The sequence below is a fragment of the Bufo gargarizans genome, chromosome 4, assembly GCF_014858855.1.
Source record: "Bufo gargarizans isolate SCDJY-AF-19 chromosome 4, ASM1485885v1, whole genome shotgun sequence".
NCBI lineage: Eukaryota > Metazoa > Chordata > Amphibia > Anura > Bufonidae > Bufo > Bufo gargarizans.
In genome coordinates this window covers 221,682,025-221,701,087 of record NC_058083.1, presented here as the reverse complement: position 1 = coordinate 221,701,087, position 19,063 = coordinate 221,682,025, and the positions used below count along the sequence as shown (strand labels likewise).

The window sequence follows — 19,063 nt, the reverse complement described above, 5'->3', positions numbered from 1 at the left end:
GGATTATTACTATTACCCAGTCAACCTCCGCTACTAAACCCTGTTCTACACAAATGCTGTGGAACGATTCCTCCCTATCCCTTTCTTTCACTTATAAATCGTTTTTTTTTTCACCACAATCAAGTCTTTCCTATTACTGTCCCTAGTGCCTACAGACGTCTCTTCCTGCTCTAAGTACACTGGTAATGGCAGAATCTAAGATGGCTGCCGCTATTTATAGGGCTGTGACATCACAGGGCTGGCTGGCTGCTGATTGGCTGCAAGCATGGCATTGTGGGTGATTCCGCCTTCCCAGAGTTCCTTTCTTCATGTCCTCACACGTGCAGCAGCCATTTTAGGAAAAAAAAATTATTTGCTCCCACGAAGCGCGAGGAAATTTTCCTTCTATGCAAATCAAATTTTTCCTAAATTTTGTAACGAATTCCACTTCATCAGCTTCGATTCGCTCATCTAGTCACTACCACTTGCTTTATAGTTCCTGCTGTTAGGAAAGTAGTAAAACACAATATAGACCAGCAAATACAAATGAAATAAAACTAAATATCTCTGAAATGACACTGCATATACTCATCCCATGTGTTTGAATACAGTGTGTGTGTGTGTTGTGTGTGTGCGTAGGCTTATAAAACTCACCTGTTTTTAGATAAAATCCCAGAGGTCCAGTGCTACTATTGGCTTATGTCCCTCCCCCACTCTGGGCTGAGGATGCTATAAGTACTGCTTCACTGCTTTTCAGCTCTCCCCATGAGTAAACGGATGTGAGCTACTCTAAAGTGGTGCTTCTGCGCTCAGTCTTTTGCATCTCATTGAACTAGACTGTCAGGATTCATTCTAGGGGCATGTTACATAGTTCAGTAAATCTTCTAGTTTACTTAGTTCACAAGTTACAGGATCTATATAAGCCTCCTCAAAACATTGAAAGTTAGCCCTTTCCCGACCGCCGTCAGTAAATTTTCATTGGCAGATGTGCATTTAAAAATGGTGCCTGCTGGCATGTGCAGTGTGGCCATAGTCTTTAAAACAGCAGACACCTGGGACTTTTAAACCTTTAGATGGCGTGGTCATCCGGGTATTGCTCTGCTCCCCCAGCGGGGATCGAGGGAGCCGGATCGTGTAGGCAGAAGCCTGTCCTCCTGTGTACTAGAGATGGTACACAGCATTGAGGCAGTAAAACCTTCCTTAAAGTAATACAATTGAGGGATACACAACAGGGATTAACATAAGGTCTGGGATTCTTACCTACTATGTACCTAATGGTATTTGATTTTTTCTATAATTAGGGTTAAAATCAGATGGCGAACATGGCATATGGATCAAACAAGGCCATTGGATTATTGCAGCAACACTGTCCCTAGCATATGAGCACTTGCCTCGTCTCTCTCTATGCTCAGCTCACAGGACAATGACGGATACCATGCAGGATGAGACTTTTATAGGGCTGTGACATCACAGGGGATGGCTACCTGCAGATTGGCTGGCTGCATTGCATTATGGGTGATCTCACATTCCCGGACTTCTTACTTTCACTTTGTAACATGTGTCGCAACGATTTTAGGAAAACCCGAGTGCAAAGAAATTTGGCTTTGCTGCCAATTAAAGTTTTCTTAAACGGACTGAATTCCGATTAGAATGCTTTGTTTCGCTTAGCACTATTTATTATAATACCACTGACAATAGTCCTGGTTTTAGGTATTTTAGCAGTGAGCAATATAAAATCATTCTATTTGATGCCATGGACAATATTAGGAGGAAGATTTCAGAGACCAGTCACTTGAAAGAAAAACGTCTTATTATGAGCATGACAAGTAATTGATTTTGCAATGACATCTCTGCTCCCTGTCACTTCTTTGCTTGATTAAAAGGAATAAAATGTACAAAAATAGGATCCCTCTAGTATTTTAGTTGTCTATTACCCCACAGAAATGTTCACCTTGACTCCAGATTTACAGATCTTCTTCCTATTTTTATATATGATATATAATTTCCATATGTTGTTTTATGTAAATATATTATGCTTACAGTTATGTATAGATTATCCTGTCATTTAAAGAGATCACCCCTGCCTCTCTTTGTAGACCTTTCTACTAGCTGTCAAAATGTATTTGCTATTAATGTGATACACACCTTCCACTTTCATTTGCAAAAAAAACTGAAAAATAAACTACCAAAAGGTGCCTACCAAAACCTGATCAAAATGTAACAAACGACATTGCAGTTGTAATTTATTTGTCATTGCTTCTTTATTATTGACGTCTATGGTTCTATACTACATTTTTTAAATACATACCATAAAATTAAACTTTGTTTACATTTGGGTTCTTTTAGGGTTTTTCTTTTTGAAGGAAATAAAAGCATAACCAGCAGTGATATTTGTACTGTAAAAACTGGGGGTCAGTATACATTTTGATCTGTTTCAAAACAGGCATATCACAGATGTAAAATAAAAGAATCAATACTCATGCTTTTTATCCCCATGGCCTCCAGCAATGAGCTCTGGTGCTCTCTGCTGCTAACATATTCTTGGTTGCAGTGGCGATGTTTATGCCGCCAATCACTGGACTCAGCAGTCTACAGGATATCATTGCTAAGGCTGGCTACAGTATTGACCTGTGTACATGGAACACCTCTGCTGTAGCCAGAAATACAAACAGCAGTGAAGAAGAATGGAGCTCAGCTCTGGAAGATGCAGGAGAATAAAAGGCTGAGTGTGGATTCTTCGGTCATTTTGCCATATTTACAGAGTTTTTATTTAACTTGGACAACTACTTTAATTTTAAGTAGTCTATATGAGCATCTTACTGCAATATAGTTAAGGCTATAATACTTACATTATAGATGATTATCTACACACATAAATGTTTTATTTCCATCATTCTAACAAGGAAAGATTGCTGGTGTCACGATAGCACTGTTCTTCTGAACCAGTCCTACAGTATAGCCCAGCACAGTTCTCATATTTTTAAACTGTTGCCACACCAGCCAGAAGACGGTGATACTTAATCTTCACGACCAATGGTCGAACATTGAAATACAGTGAGCACACAATGAGTCATTTATATTGCTAAACGGAAAATGTCAGTTTTATTATCACTTTGGTCAAAATTGTCTCTCCCTCTGTACCTCACCAACGACTGATGAGGCTTGTCTCACAAGTCTTCTAAGCACTGGTCTAGAATAATGTATTTAACCCCTTCCCAACTGCAATCCGCTTATATACGTGCTATTTGCACATGCCCCGTGCAGATAGCACATGTATAGACTTCAGGCAGCTCTTTAATCCAAGCGCTGCAAAACTCTTGGATTTAAGCTTCTGCCCCTGCACTGCTGCTGTCATGGACAGCATACAGCACAGTAATGCCGGAAAGGGACCAATCAGAGTGGTCCCTTGCCGGCAATTGATCCGATTCTGTGCAGAGTAACCAATCGGATTGCGGCAGTGAAAAAAAAATGCCTGTTCCAGACTCTGATCTGCGCTCTGCAGATCAGAGCCTGAAATCAGGTAGTGTCCTCATGCCCCCTGATCTGTGTTCCCCTTCCTGTGTGCCTCCAACCCCCCCATCCCTGCCTGCCCCTGATGCAGTTCCCCCCACCTCCATCCATATTCATGAAGCTTGCCCCTGATGCGGTCCACCCCCTCCCCGCCCCATACATTCATCCTGCCCCATTTGTGCCGGCCCAATGCTGAATGTACCTTCCCTCTCCCCCTTTCAAGCACTGCCCCCTTCCCTCTTCCCCCGATGCGGTGCGGTCCCCCTGCTGTGTTTGATGGCGGCAGCTCCATTCCTGAGTCGCCGCCGCCATCAGCAGCGAGTGTCAGCACTATGCTGACACTCTGCTGTAACCCCTTAGATGCCGCGGTGTGATGGCAGCGCCCGATGGTTGCCATGGCAACCGGCCGCTTTGCAAAAGCGCCTGCTGTTGCGACCTACAGGACATCTGATAGTATTATTATTTGCATTTCAAGAGCATTGCAAAGTATAGTACAGCCATAAGCCCCACTGGATCTTCAAGATGCAAGAGGGACTTGATAAAAAAAAGTGAAAATAATAAAAGTAAAAATTTAAAAATAATAAAAAATGTAAATTAAAAAAAATTGCCTTTTCCTATAAAACAAAAATACACATATTAGGTATCACCGCGTCCGTAACGGCCGTCTCTATAAATATATCACATTATAGACCCCGTCCGATAAACACCATAAAAAAATAAAAATAAAGGGGGAAAAAAAAGCCATTTTTGTCACCTTACATCACAAAAAGTGCAACACCAAGCGATCAAAAAGGTGCATATCAAGCAAAATGGTACCAATAAAACCATCACCTCATCCCTCAAAAAATGAGACCCTACATCAGAAAATCACAAGAAAATAAAACTATAGCTCTTAGAACATTGAGACACTAAAACATATTTTTTTTCTTTCAAATATGCTATTATTGTGTTAAAATGAAATGAAAAACCTGCTCGATAAAATATCACATGACCTAACCTCTCAGATAAACACCGTAAAAAAAAAATCACAAAAAGTGCAACAGCAAGCAATCAAAAAGAATAAAACCGTCACCATGTCCTGCAAAAAATGATACCCTATTTAAAGAGGACCTTTCACTACTCTACAAACTAAAAACTAACTATACCTGTGGGCAGAGCGGCGCCCAGGGGTCCCCCTGCACTTACTAGTAAGTCTGGGCGCCGCTCCGTTCGCCCGGTATAGGCTCCGGTGTCTGCGCTCCCTCTGACTGATTTCTTGTAGGAGGCGTGTCTATTGCTGCACTGCTGGCCAATCGCAGCGCACAGCTCATAGCCAGGCTATTCACCCCACGTATGGCATTCCTTTTCTTCTGCGCCCTGCCGCGCACCCTTACATCAGTTTACGACCACATGTGGGGTGTTTCTGTAAACCGCGGAATCAGGGTAATAAATATTGGGTATTGTTTGACTGTTAACCCTCAATGTGTTAAAGAAAAAAAATTAATAAAATGGAAAATCTGCCCAAAAAGTGAAATTGAGAAATTTCATCTCCATTTTCCTTTAATTCTTGTGGAACACCTAAAGGGTTAACAAAGTTTGTAAAATCAGTTTTGAGTGTTCCAAAGTTATTGTCACATAAAGTGACACATGTCAGATTTGTAAATTTTGACCTGGACACTGGGGAATCAATGACCCTTGGTCATGAAAGGGTTAAGATACAAAAATAATATGAAACACTGATTTATTAATTGACCAAATTATACTAGTGTCAAAAGGGTTAGCAGAACAAATGGATTGCCTTTTTATTATTACTTTGTTGCTTTTTTACTCATTGAATATGACATTGTTAAGAAAATTCTGGACTATTGTATTACTATATCCATCAAATAAAAATAATACCATCTCAATACTAATGAATGTGTTTTGTTCAGACAGTAAACTTTTGGCTAACAAGAACACCTGTAATGCTACATATATTGCCATACTTCTAATGAATAATAAATTCCATAAATCCATGTGCCCTATCGCAGTGACTGGTATCATAAACATATGTCCTCAAAGCTATCTCTGCTATTTAAAATCAATGTACTTGCTTTCATCCCACTTGTCACTTATGAGAAACTATGTTAATTTTAGCTCCATCTTTTTGACAGCGGTATCCTGTGGAAATCCTGGAACTCCAGCCAATGGCATGATAATTTTCAGTGATGGGATACTTTTCTCCAGTTCTGTCATCTATGCCTGCTGGGAAGGTTACAAAACATCAGGGTTAACTACTCGGCATTGTACTGCCAATGGAACCTGGACTGGAAGTGCTCCAGATTGCTCAGGTCAATAACCAAACGACTGTCACAACAGATTAGAAGATGGTCAGATGTTTTAGCTTTTTTCTCACAAAATGCATGCACAAAATCACAATTGATTTGATTGACTCTTCCTCTACTCATTATGTATAATATATATATATATATATATATAGACGAAAACGGACAGCAACTCCAGATAGTACAAAATTGTATAATTTATTGGGCCACAGTGGCACAGAGGCGACGTTTCGGCTCAAAATCCAGAGCCTTTCTGCTTGAGAAAGGCTCTGGATTTTGAGCCGAAACGTCGCCTCTGTGCCACTGTGGCCCAATAAATTATACAATTTTGTACTATCTGGAGTTGCTGTCCGTTTTCGTCTAAATACAAGGGTAAGCAGTGAATTCCCTGGACCTAGCACCCTAATTTCCTTCTGTGGTACAGATTGGTGCTGCCACACATTTTTCTTTTTATATATATATATATATTCAGCATCTGAGAAAAATGTCACTTTGTATCTATGTGACATTTCAGTTCTCTAACTGGCACTTTTCTCAAGCCCAGGTGAGAGGACTGAAACATTGCACTGGTCAATAAGAGACACTCTATTTGACAATAACTTTGGAAGTGCTATGGAATTTGTCAAGTATATTACAAAACTTTGAGTCATAGCTGCTGAACATACTGTACATTGTGCTGCTTGAACATTGGAATTTCTATCTACAGCATGTAATTTAGTATTCATATTAGCAATAAACAATCAGTTTATCTGCAGTCAAATTTGTAGGGTCAAATAGTTTACTTCTTTTATAAAGAGACATCATGTTCTAATAATTAAGAACAAAAGACTAAGTAAGCCCTCGTGCAGCATCCCTTATCTGTCCTTGCTGAAAATGGATGGGGCTTTGAAAGTCCTTCTACATAGTGTAAATTGGACTGTAACCCGCTGTAGATTTCTGGTGTAGAATCCTCACTTCCTGTAAATCTATGGCAATTCCATTAAACTATTCAGCACACACTATAGCTGAAACAATCAACAGATAATTAGTTTATCATGTAAATAGAACAGGAAATTATAACATGTAATAAAGTCAGAATTTTCTGTTTCTTGATAGTGATTACATGTGAAGATCCAGGACCGATCGCTAATGGTATTCAACTGGGAAAGGATTTTACATTTAACAAAACAGTCACCTACCACTGCAATCCTGGTTATCTGAAAGATCCACCCTCTGCAGGTCCAATGATGTGTGGAAAAGATGGTACCTGGAACCAGACAAAACCAACCTGCAAAGGTCTTTATGAGTAGTTCTCTTTATAATAAGTACATAGATTATTACATTTTTTTCTTGTTTTCATATAGGGCAGTAATTTATATAAAGTAATAATATGTCAGTTGTCTCTATAATAAATTTAGTGTTATTGATAATTTGTGTTATCACATGGCAAATCTATGATCATTGTTTTCTCAAAGGTTAATAGCTAATTCATGATTTCCAATTAAAAAAATAGACTATAAAAAAGAATATGCTTAGTAATTACGGTAAGTAACACAATGTTTTAATATCCTTACATTATCGTGTTTGCATTATAGCCTTAGAGAGGCCGTATAGCCTGAGATCTTTTCTAGAAGATGAAAATGTCCATTTGCACAAGCAGATAATTGGCTTGTAACACAACCAAATTGCGCATTGGTCACTGCCTAAAGGAAAACGGTACTGTAAAGTTACACAAAATATACAAAACTAAATAGATACCTTTAAAACATAACTTTTAATAGTGAACAGTTAAATCCCTAAGTGTATATAATAAACACTATTCGCCGTGCCAACGGTAGCCAGGAGCTAGGGATATGGGGAGACTAGTACTTGGTCTCTGACATCCCTGCAATGGATGTACCTTGGAGTGACAGTTGCACTATCCACTGAAAAATCCCACAGTTGCCCGGGGACACCTATTAAGCCCTCCCTGTCCCTGCGCAGCAATGGAGACTGACCAGCTTCGTCACACTGAGGTGGAGGGCCCTGTTATCAATATGTCATTCTTTTGGTCTTAATAAACATTTAATTTTTTTGATCCTAATAAACGTCCCAATGTGTTTCGTTGGACATTAGTCCAACTCATCTGGGGACCTGTTGGTAATAATCCCAGTTTCTGAGGTCCCTTTGTTGGGCTGTGCTTGTGACCGCACACCCAAGCTCAAAACCACCTCTTCCCGCTGGGTTACAATAATCAGATGCAATGGGGAAAATGAACCTCAGTAGAATGATGCATTTATTTACATAAGTCTCAGTATTTATCTTTGCCCCCATGTATTGGTCGACACGGATGCAGCTGTATTATGGCTTGTGGCAGCAACATTAAGTGTAATAATTTGATTGCTCACCAGCGAGTGTAAATGATAATTTGGAGTAAAAATTATATGAATTTGATATTGATAACCTATCCTCAGGATAGCACATCAATCCCATATCGGCGGGGGTCTGACTCCCAGGCACCCTGTTGAGCAGCTCTTCAAAGAGGTCACAAAACTCCATGAGTGCTCAGGCCTCTTTCTAGGCTAGTGATGTCACTGTACATTGGTCAAGTGGCCTAGGCATAACTCAGTCTCATTCAAGTGAATGGGGCTGAGCTACAGTGCCAAGCCCAAGCACATCCTCTATACAATGTATGGCGCTGTGCTTGTTAAGCTGTTAAGAGACCATATTTGTCACCAGATCTCCAGTGATCGCAGTGGCCTCTTCAAACAGCAACTTCCAGTAGTTGGACCTCTGACAATCTGATATTAATGACCTATCCTGAGGATATGCCATCAATATAAAATTTCTAGCAATTATTGAGACAGAAATATGCATAAATACTTATCTAGAATTGCTACTGTTGTCATGTTAATGTCACGGCCATGGTCATGGTCGTGACTCCTGTGTCCGCATGCTGTTGCCTGCGGTTTGGTTTGGATGTTCAGCCACAGGTGAGGGCCGCTAGTATGTTGCCTCACTTGAGGTTGCCGCCAGCAACATGTGATTGTACTTGGCAGTATAGCAGCCGGAGATGGTGCTAGGTAGCTTACTGTCAAGTGCATGTGGTTACACCTGGTTTGTGTGTGTGTATGTATGCACTCTGAATGTCTGGTGTGCACTCTGTTTTAGGTTTGGTGTGCACTGTGACATTTTCCATTCACTGTAGCTGCCCGTGGCAACGTTTGGTTTGAAGTACATGTGGTGGCAGTGTCTCGGCCTTTTGGCCGGCTCCCAGGACACGTCTGACACACATGTCGTTGTCAACAGTAACAGCTGCAGTGAGTATTTGTGTCTATTTTCCTTTATGTGGTCTCACTACACTTCCTGGTGTTGGAAGGGTTAATTCCCTTCTGTGTGTTGAACACTGGGTGTTTGTTGGGTGTGGCTACTTGGGCCTATAAAGCCTCAGTGTTTAGCACGTGTCTGAGGGGTACTTCAGCCATGGTTTGCTGGAGCAGCCGCCTGTGTATTCCACCTGCCAGTGGGGGCCACCCTTGTGGTCATAGGTTTTATACTGATGTTCACCTGATGTTTTCCTTTCTTATCTGTTATTGCAACTATGGATGTCCTGGTTACCTGTGTGATATGTGTGCTGTGTCCCTGAGTGTTTTGTGGACATTAGTTGTCATGCATGGGTTCCAGTCAGCGTGGCTGTGACAGGTACGTTTGGAACTACTTTAGTTCGCCTGTCATATCTGTATGTTGTATGTGTTCCCCCATTCCTTGCAGCTTGGCCAGTGAGACTCCTGTTCCTCCGTGTCCAGAAGGAACAGGTCGTCTTACCCTACTCCTAGTTCAGGGACCGGTCGGAGGGTGAGTAGGGATCCGAGGTTCCTGAGCATGGGCCCTCCTACCTTCAAGGTCGGCCCATGCAGCTAGGAGTTAGGGACGGATTAGGGATGTATTAGGAGGTGACCTGCTCCCTAATTCGCTCGTCCTGGCCGAGCAGCCTTTAACATCTTCTGCATTGCACGGCTGAGGGTTTTCCCCATCCTCAGCCATGACAGTTAATGGACCTTTAGATTTTATTCACGGTTATTTCAGAAAATGTTGCATAAATGATTAGTATAGATGAATATAAGAAACTTTGTAACATATCTTATCAGAGAAAAATGTTTCTCTTTCCCTACACCCCCTCCTAAACTAATATTCTGTGCAAACTCCAACTTGAGAGACAAGATGACTGTTAGCTCAGTGAAGGAGCAGATTACATGCTTCCCATAGAAGATGGAAAGGGGTGGGGTGAGGAGGTGTGAGCTATAGTGAGACAAAAGAGGCAAAGGGAGCTTATTTGAAGAGAGAGGCAAACATGCTGCCCATGGGAGTATATGGAGAGGGGAGGAAGAATGAGCTGTTATGGGGAGAAAAATATATTCTCTCTGATAAGATACATTGCATAGCTTTGTATATTCACCTGTACTATTGGTTTATGGAAAGCCTGTTGAAATGATAATGACCATTTAAGCTGCCCATAGACATCTGACTTTTTCTACATAATACAACTAGGCTGATATATGGACATATAGGGGGATATATCAAAGAGCACAATTGCATCATATTAGAACACCTATCTTTACCGACCTGTAAGGGCCATACGCATTAAACACAACTCCTTTAACAAAAGTGTGAATACCCAAAAGTCTTTCATAATTAGTTCCCTGATAAAGCCTGGTTGCAAAACGTGTATGGTGAGTGAGGGACACTAGCATGGTAGATATACTTATTGCCTTACACACTGTCCTTATTTTTAGTCTAAGGGTTGGACAACAGTTAGGACTTATATGTAGTTGGGCCTATCCCTGCGGTAGTAGGCATATCTTATTATAATACTATTTCTCTAATGTGGATATAACTGTTGCTAGCCTTTTTCCAGTGGTCTCTCACTTATTTGTTTCACCAATGTTGTGAGGACTCTTTTCTATGTTTTTAATATGATGATTAAATAAAGAATATCATGTTTATTGAATTATAACATATTGTAAATCTCTCAATTTGATTGGTGAAGTATGTTGTAAAACAGAATAAAAACTTCAGTAATCTGCTGCAATAAATCTTATAGGTCAATGTTATGGTTTGCTATGACCTGGTACTTATTAAATATGTTACGGAAATATCTCAATAATAATTGTGTTAGCATGTGTGAAAAACTGAATACGGTTTTCCATGGACATGCAGTATAGTAATACTGGTTATATGGTAATAGAAAAATGATTGTCAATATCTGAATGAATCTTAAAACTATTTTTTTTCTCCATAAACCAGCCATACATTGTGGACAGCCACCACATGTACCGTACGGGAAGCTGGAAGGATCTGACTACAGCTGGGGCTCCAGTGTCAGTTACACATGTGTGGAGGGTTACCAACTGTCTAGCCCTACAGTACTTTCATGTGAAGGGAGGGGAAGTTGGAGAGGAGAAATCCCTCAGTGTTTGCGTAAGTTAAGAACTTTTTCTATTAAAAATATTTTTTCAACATCTTTTATACTCTTTCAGTTCAATTTTTGGCTCAATAAGAAGCATGACTTAGAGTAATCACTCAATGTTTCATTATACAGCCAGAATATTGAAGCCATACAAACAGATTGGTGCGCGGTGCGCTCCTTGGTAAGGCGAGATCCTGTCTCCAGCTGCCGCTATTAGCCGGCTTTCAGCTGCGCACTGCACATGTCTGACACTTCTGCGATGCCGGCCGCACTTCAGGCAGTCAATAAAAAAAGAGAGTAGACGGTTAGGGGGCGTGCTTACCTTGACTTTAAGCAAGGATGCCGCTGCCCCCTTGACTTGAAGCTGACTGGCAAAATAGCGCTGATGGCGCTTAAAATATTGTTTTTTTAAGCAAATGAGCATCAGAATAACAGATCAAACATATGATTATGAACAGACTGGAGGCTACTATAAGTTATTGCTGGTGGTTTTATATGCGTTTTTGAGGTGACTGGTTCATTTTAAGGGGGATGAGCTTTCCAAAGGGGCTAATGCGCTCTGGTGAACACTACAGCTTTATTCACTTTCTATGATGTTATGTCCATTGTTTACATGGTCTTTATGCAGCTCAGCCCTATTTACGTGAATACAATTGAGCGATAATACCAAATACAGACAGTATACAACATATAGCACTTTGCATGACATACTAACAAGAGGCTGTAGTGTTTATCCAAGCACTGAGGCCCCTTTAAACATTTGATCACTGAGGGTGCTGGGTGCTCAACAATTGCTGATCTGATATCAATGATCTATCCAAGGTATAGATCATCCATATTTAAGTCCAGGAAAACCCAATTAATTCCCCTGTAGTACCAACTCAAGAGGAAATAAACCATTACATGTTGCCTATTGACATCAGTGGTCGGCCATGCAATACACTGGATTGCTGGGTACTAACTCAGAATTCAGTAATAGAGTATTTAAAAATATTTTCTGACAAGCCCTTTAAACATGATCTATCTAAAAAGCATTTTGTCTTCACTGCAGGAAAATATTTTTGATTCATCTGATACATGGTGACCAGATTTACTATTTAGTGGTCTTTTATTGTAGTTTTACTGTGTTAATGTTTAACTTTAGTTAACAGATATGTAAGGCAGTGCATTTATGAATTTCCAATTTGAAAATGCATTAGTTTTTTTTTTACTGTAACTTTTAGTTCCTTTAGTTGAGTTGAATATTTGACCTTCTGATCGCTTGTACCATAGAATGCAAAAGAACAGTATTGAAGGCTATAGGGTTTTGACAGGCCTCATATCAAGCCTTGCTACAGACATCTTATTATGCCAGAACTGGAATCCTTCTGAAGGCCCTAGGCTGCCATAGCAACTGACCGGAACCTGATGAAGCCTCATCCCTGTATTTAATCACCAAGATGCATTAGTCACTATTTATTTCTGCATAAGAGATTAAATGATCACAATTGGAGCTATCGCCAATCCCTGTCATTGCAACCAGGTGTCAGCAGTAAGGTTGAGAGAACCCAAACTGTAAAGTTCGGCCTCGTACCAAACTTTAGGATTTTTGGACCCCGGACACGTACCTGAACTTTTCATAAAAGTTTGGGTTCAAGTTCGGTGTTCGGCTATTTATTGGCGCTTTTTGAAAGTCTTGTGCCCTTAGAAGCCATCAAAGCCATGCCTACTAATGGCATGGCTGTAATTGGCCAGTGCAGCATGTGACCCAGCCTCTATATAAGCTGGAGTCACATAGCACTGCATGTCACTCTGCTCTGATCAGTGTAGGGATAGGATGCTGCTGCTGTGAGGGAGAGAATAGGAAAGAATCTTTAATCTGAAGTGCTTGTTAACTCACCGGGTGGCGGCAGCCATTTTATGCAAGCTCAGTGCACCAGCACAGCATATGTGCATTTGTGACATTCAAATCCCAGCTTGAAATGCTGCAATAATAATCTGGGTTTAAAAAAACACAGATTTTTGGCAATAGCCTATATCTGGGGCCTATGCTGCATTGGCTAGTGTGACATACAAGCTAGAATTACTGCAATATTATTCTGGGTTTAAAAAAACACCCATTTTGGGCAAAATCTGTCAGTGTGAGAGACACACGTTAGATAATGCTGTTCTATTCCATTATTTAAAAAACACACCTATTTTGGGCAAAATATTTAATTTGCAGCTTTTGCTACATCTGTCAGTGTGAGCTACAATCTTGAAATACTGCAATAATATTCTGGGTTTCAAAAAACACCCATTTTTGGCAATATCCTACAACTTGGACAGGAGCACGTTCAGCTTCTGTGCCTTTGGATGAGTGCACGCATACTGTTGTCTATTGGCAATCGCTTTGGTGATTAATTGCTGACAGAATGAATGACGAGAAGGAGGGCGAGGAGCAGGAGCGTCAGGACCAGCAGATGATGGGAAGGACAGACAGCTCCCTTCCGCTGAGGTGGTGGAGCCTTGACTGCCTGAAATCGGCTGCGTGCTACTGGGTGATGCAGTGGTTGCTACAGCAAGCTGGACAACCACATCGGAACCACGGTTCTCCCATGCCATTTTATGGTGGCGCTGCATATGTTGACGCAGGGCCGTGGTGCCAACATTGACACCCTGGCCACGCTTCACCTTCTGCCCACAGATTCTACATATGGCCATGTTCACCTAACAACTAACTTCACCACACAACGGCTAATAAGCCCCCCCCCCCCCTAATACAAACAAAAAAGGGCTTTAGAACATATAACTGCACTGCTGAACAACAAATATATTTTTCCTTTCCAACTAATACAAGCTAAAAAAATGCTTTTGAACATATAACTGCACTGCACAAGGGCAAATAAGACATATAAATATTTTCTTGTAATAAACCCTGATAATGGCTGTAACACCCCAATAACAAAAACGGTTTGCTGGAATTACAGAGCTGTATAATGGCAATTTGGGTCCCCAGTCAGTACAGCAAGGTGTAATAGGATTGTTCCTATTACCCAGGCTGTAACCTCACTTACTGAACCCTGTTCAATATAAATGCTGTGGAATGCTTCCTCCCTGTCCTTTCCCTACACCTTGAATAATCTTTCCCTGAACTTGTAAATAGTTTTTTTTAGTACAATTAAGTATTTTCTACTACAGTCCCTAGCACCTGCCGACGTCTCTCCCTGCATGAAGTGCATTGGAAAATGGCAGAATAGGGCTGTGACATCACAGGGCTGGCTGGCTGCATGCATGGCATTATGGGTGATCCTGCATTCCCAGAGTTCCCTACTCCATGTCCTCACACGTGCAGCAGCCATTTTAGTAATAAATCGTTAGGAAATTTGGCTTTGGTGCAAATCAAATTTGGCTTTGGTGCATTAAATTCGCTTTTCTCTAGTTATAATAGTTGCATAATACCACATGTTTTGTTCAAAATAAACTGGTTTTGTCGCTGCATTCCAAGACTCAGAACACTTAGTTAGATATTCCTCTCTAGTGATAATCAATATCCCTATTACTGTAACATTTAATGAGTATCCATAAAGGAGCAGTCCGCATATTGTGTGGTAAAGATAGGATATGGACAGGAGGAACAGTTTAAAATAGAGGCTTTATTGATGTGTATGTTTTTGGGATATAAGTGTTTGATGTGACTTATTTGATGCCATAATCCTGATACTGGTAAACTTCTGGGTCATGGCATCGATATGCAGCCTAATTTGGCATAAATTATAAATCCTTTACTGGATAAAACCAAGTACACTTTCTGATTGATGGATGAGAGGGAGATAAGTAATATGAATAAAAGTCCATGTTACCTTTTATTTGGGGTCATGAGAAAGGATGTTTTTTTTTTCTCTCTTTCCTGAAATCTGTCTGATCCTCACTAAGACAACCCCTCCCCCCTTCAAGGCTTTCTGAGATAACAACCAACTCAATCGGTAGGGAAGTTTTATATCTCCCGATGTCGAGGATATAAGGCTGCAATCAATTTTAGAGCATAGATTTTCAGTTTTCAAACAAAATGAGACCCATTTTTCTAGCTGCTACCAATCCCAACATATGAAAGATTAAAGCAGCCCTCCTATCTCACCCTGCTAGCCAAGTAAAATGATACCCACTATATTCTCAATAGTCTATTTTCTTCCTGCACTGGCCATGAAATGCCAAAACTATGTGACTGACTGTTGCAACCAATTTGTGACTGTAGCCACCACTGAGTCACTGCTGCAGCCACCGATTGGCTACACCATTCTCCTATCATGATGATGTGTCATTTCTGTGATAGAAAGAACAGAAACTGGTAGGAGACCAGGGAAGCAATGAAACAGAAATGATGAGGTGTTTAAAAAATGTATTATTTGATTGGACAATCACTGTAAAGACATTTTAGTTTATGATATTAAATGTATTCACATGTTTTAGGCTAAGGCTATCCACGTACTTTAAATACAATTAATACATTTTCTTTATCTTTGGAGAATAAGTAAGAAAAACTAAGAAAGTAATACTTTTCTTATAATTATTCTGAATATTAAATTAACTTCAGTTAGATAGATAGATAGATAGATAGATAGATAGATAGATAGATAGATAGATAATAGCTGGATCTACAGTTAACACCTAAATATATCAGAATGTTTAACTGATATTTGCTTCATTTCAGCTGTGTTTTGTGGAGATCCTGGAACTCCAGCTGAGGGAAGAGCTATTGGAAGAAGTTTTACATATAAATCAGAAATTTCCTATCAGTGTAGACCACCATTTATTTTAGTGGGTTCATCTAGAAGAATTTGCCAGTTCGATGGAACATGGAGTGGTATTCAGCCAACCTGCATTGGTATGTGCATTCTCCATTATGAAAATAAAGTCATGACTTGTCTTTAAGATTTAATTCACTTTAAGGATATGTCCCTGATTTATCAAACTAATTTTGTATTTATTTATAAGTAAAATACAACTTATCTGTTGTTTTACTTGTGAAACTATTTAATCGATAGTCTGGCCAAAGTATTTATTTATTTTGCTCCTGCTAAGTCTATACCACAAATCAAAACATTAAAAATGGCATAAAACCATAGAGGCACATATATTAGGATCGGCCTTTTAGATGCCAGTCTTAACACGTTCGCTACCAGTATGGAGCTGATGCAATGAGTAAACATGGCGCCCGCTCACACGTGCAGCAGGCACCATGGCTGGAAGTTTCAAAAAACAGAGACCTGCTGCTAATTACTGTGACCGGCGATAATGCCGATCGTGGTAATTAGATGCTTTAGATGCTGTGACCAAGTGAGATCACGGCATCTAAATGCGCAAAAACCAGGAAACTCACTATCCCGGGCTTCCTACTGATGCCCCGTTTGGCTATATGGGGCATCAGTAATTGCGCTGAACAATTTCAGCCTTGCTGACGAGGCGGAAAGTGTTCATGATGCAATTCTTATTTTGGCCACCAAATGGCAGGCGAGGATAATAAATTAGCAATATTGAGTTTAAATGGCATTCTAAAAATCCTTGATAGAACAAAATTTTAAATTAAAAAACATAATTTATAGGCTCATATATGAGTTACAAAATCATCACAAAAAATAATATACATATATATAAAAAAAAAATATATATAAAAGTTTAAATCACCCGCCCTTTCCGCATAATAAAAAAATTAATACCTAAATAACAATAAATATAAACATTATGGGTAAGACTGTGACCGAAAATGCCCATACTATTAAAATAGAAAAATAAAATTTCAATACGGCAAATGGCGTAACATTTTGCAATTTTGCAATTATTTCATAGCTTCCCTTAATCAAAAAATGAAATAAAATGTGAATAAAAAGTCACATACAAGCCAACATGGTATCAATAAAAACTACAGATTGTTCCCCTAAACACCTCAGTAGACATTAGTATAAAAACGTTATGGGGGTTAGAATATGGTGATTAAAAAAAATGTATCAAAGTTTATATTTATTTTAACACTATTTAGACATTAAGAACCTATATATATGGGGTATAGTTGTAATCATACTTACCCAGAGAATAAATGGAATGGGCTAGTTTTGCCATAAATAAAACGCTGTGGGAACACAACCCATAAAACTGTGGAGGAATTGCATTTTTTTCCAATTCTCCAATTCCACCCCATTTGGAATTTGTTTTTACTGCTTCCCACTACATTTTATGCCATAGGCAATGATGTCATTAGAAGGTACAACCTATCCCGCAAAAAATAAGCCCTCATACAACTATGTGACTGGAAATATAAAAAAGTTATGGCTCAAGGAAAGTAGGGAAGAAAAATTAAAACAAAAAAAAGTTGGTATCCTAAGGGTTAATGAAGGGCGTGTGCTGGCCATGGATCTGCGATAGTTATGAAGAGGTGCAGGCCTCTTCATAACTTCGGCTCATCCAGTGCCATTTCTAAATGTAAGACAGCTTCCGAACTGTCTAACATTTTAAACCATTTTCTATGCCTATTATAGGCGTAGAAAATAGTGAATGAGACAAGCCTGTCAGCCTATCCCCTTCCCTACCTATGCCACGCCCACAATTTAAGACCTGGCGCAAGTAGGGCGAAGTCACAGATAGCAGCCCAACTAACTGTTGAGGCGCCACCATTGCCTGAAATATGCCTTATTTAGGCGTATTTCAGTATAGTAAATGACCCCCATTGTGTGTACTGAAATTTAGTCACATAGACATTAGAAAAGGCACAAAAAAAGCTACTTTTTTATGCCAAAGCCTTGCACAGTGAGCTAAAATAAATGACCCCAATAGTTTTTTTTCTAAATTTTCTAAACCACTGTTTAGACTATCCTCCATATCAAAATTTTCTAAAAGGGCACATGTGAGAGCTTGTTCTTTTTATTAAATATTTAAAATTAACTTTTTAATTTCAGTATTTGAAATAAAAGTTTTTGAAAGTGATAGCATATGGTTTTCATGTTTTATGATCTGTCTGATTTTAACTTATTTAATATATTATTTTTGAAATGTTTTAACCTGTATTTCAGTTCCTCAATTTTATTTTAATTTTGATTGAATGCTTGGAACTGCAAACTGAAATAAACTGAAGTGATTGACTGCTTCTATAGAAACCTAGTTTTATGTTTAGTTTTTGCACATATTTCAGATCCAACTCATAACTCCTGCAGAGACCCTGGTACACCACATTATGGCATACAGAACAGTTCCAAGGCTTATGAGGTAATGAATAAATTTAATGAGCACTGTTTAAGTGTTATAAAGTTTGGATAATTAGCAATGGATTTTCTGCCAATGCTTGGTTGTCTAAGCTTATCTTTTAAATGTTTTTATTTTTATTTATAAAAGTTATAAATGTAATTATAAAACAGACTAAACTAAATATATTCAGTTACCATTAGATATATCATTAGCAATAGTAAAATCTATGAATGGTGTAATGTATTTTCAATAAGCAATTTTTTTTTCAGTTTATTTTTACTTTTGCTTATATTTAATCTTTTGTGATTAGCTAGAAACTTGCACAACTTCTTCTTTGACAGCCATCTAATGGTCGGGGTTCTATCCAGCCCTTTTCCTACCTAAAGTAAAAATAAAATGCCATCCCCTTGCCAAACTTCAGATGGAAGATGCACAGATGGACTGTGTGCCAAAACCCCCTGCAGCCAAGAAGTGATATAAATTGACATGAATTTCTCACCATGTATGGACAGGGTATCTCTACTAATATCCATCCCGCCCGCCCCTTTTTTTGCTTCCATATCACTTTCTAGATTTATAACTATGTTTATAATCTATTGAAATTTCAGTTCTAAATTATAGACTTGTTTTTGTTGCTCCTTATTCTTTAACC

The 19,063-nt window shown here is 39.3% G+C and overlaps 1 protein-coding gene across 1 annotated transcript in view; it reads left to right on the top strand.

Moving 5' to 3' along the window:
* Positions 1-19,063, top strand: part of CSMD1 (CUB and Sushi multiple domains 1) — a 2,061,198-nt gene that overhangs the window by 1,986,825 nt on the left and 55,310 nt on the right. Inside the window, exons 58-62 of the mRNA XM_044291097.1 lie at positions 5,622-5,798; positions 6,888-7,067; positions 11,055-11,228; positions 15,887-16,060; positions 18,359-18,432. Of these exons, the coding sequence (XP_044147032.1) occupies positions 5,622-5,798; positions 6,888-7,067; positions 11,055-11,228; positions 15,887-16,060; positions 18,359-18,432 (779 nt within the window). The remainder of the gene's footprint in view (positions 1-5,621; positions 5,799-6,887; positions 7,068-11,054; positions 11,229-15,886; positions 16,061-18,358; positions 18,433-19,063) is intronic.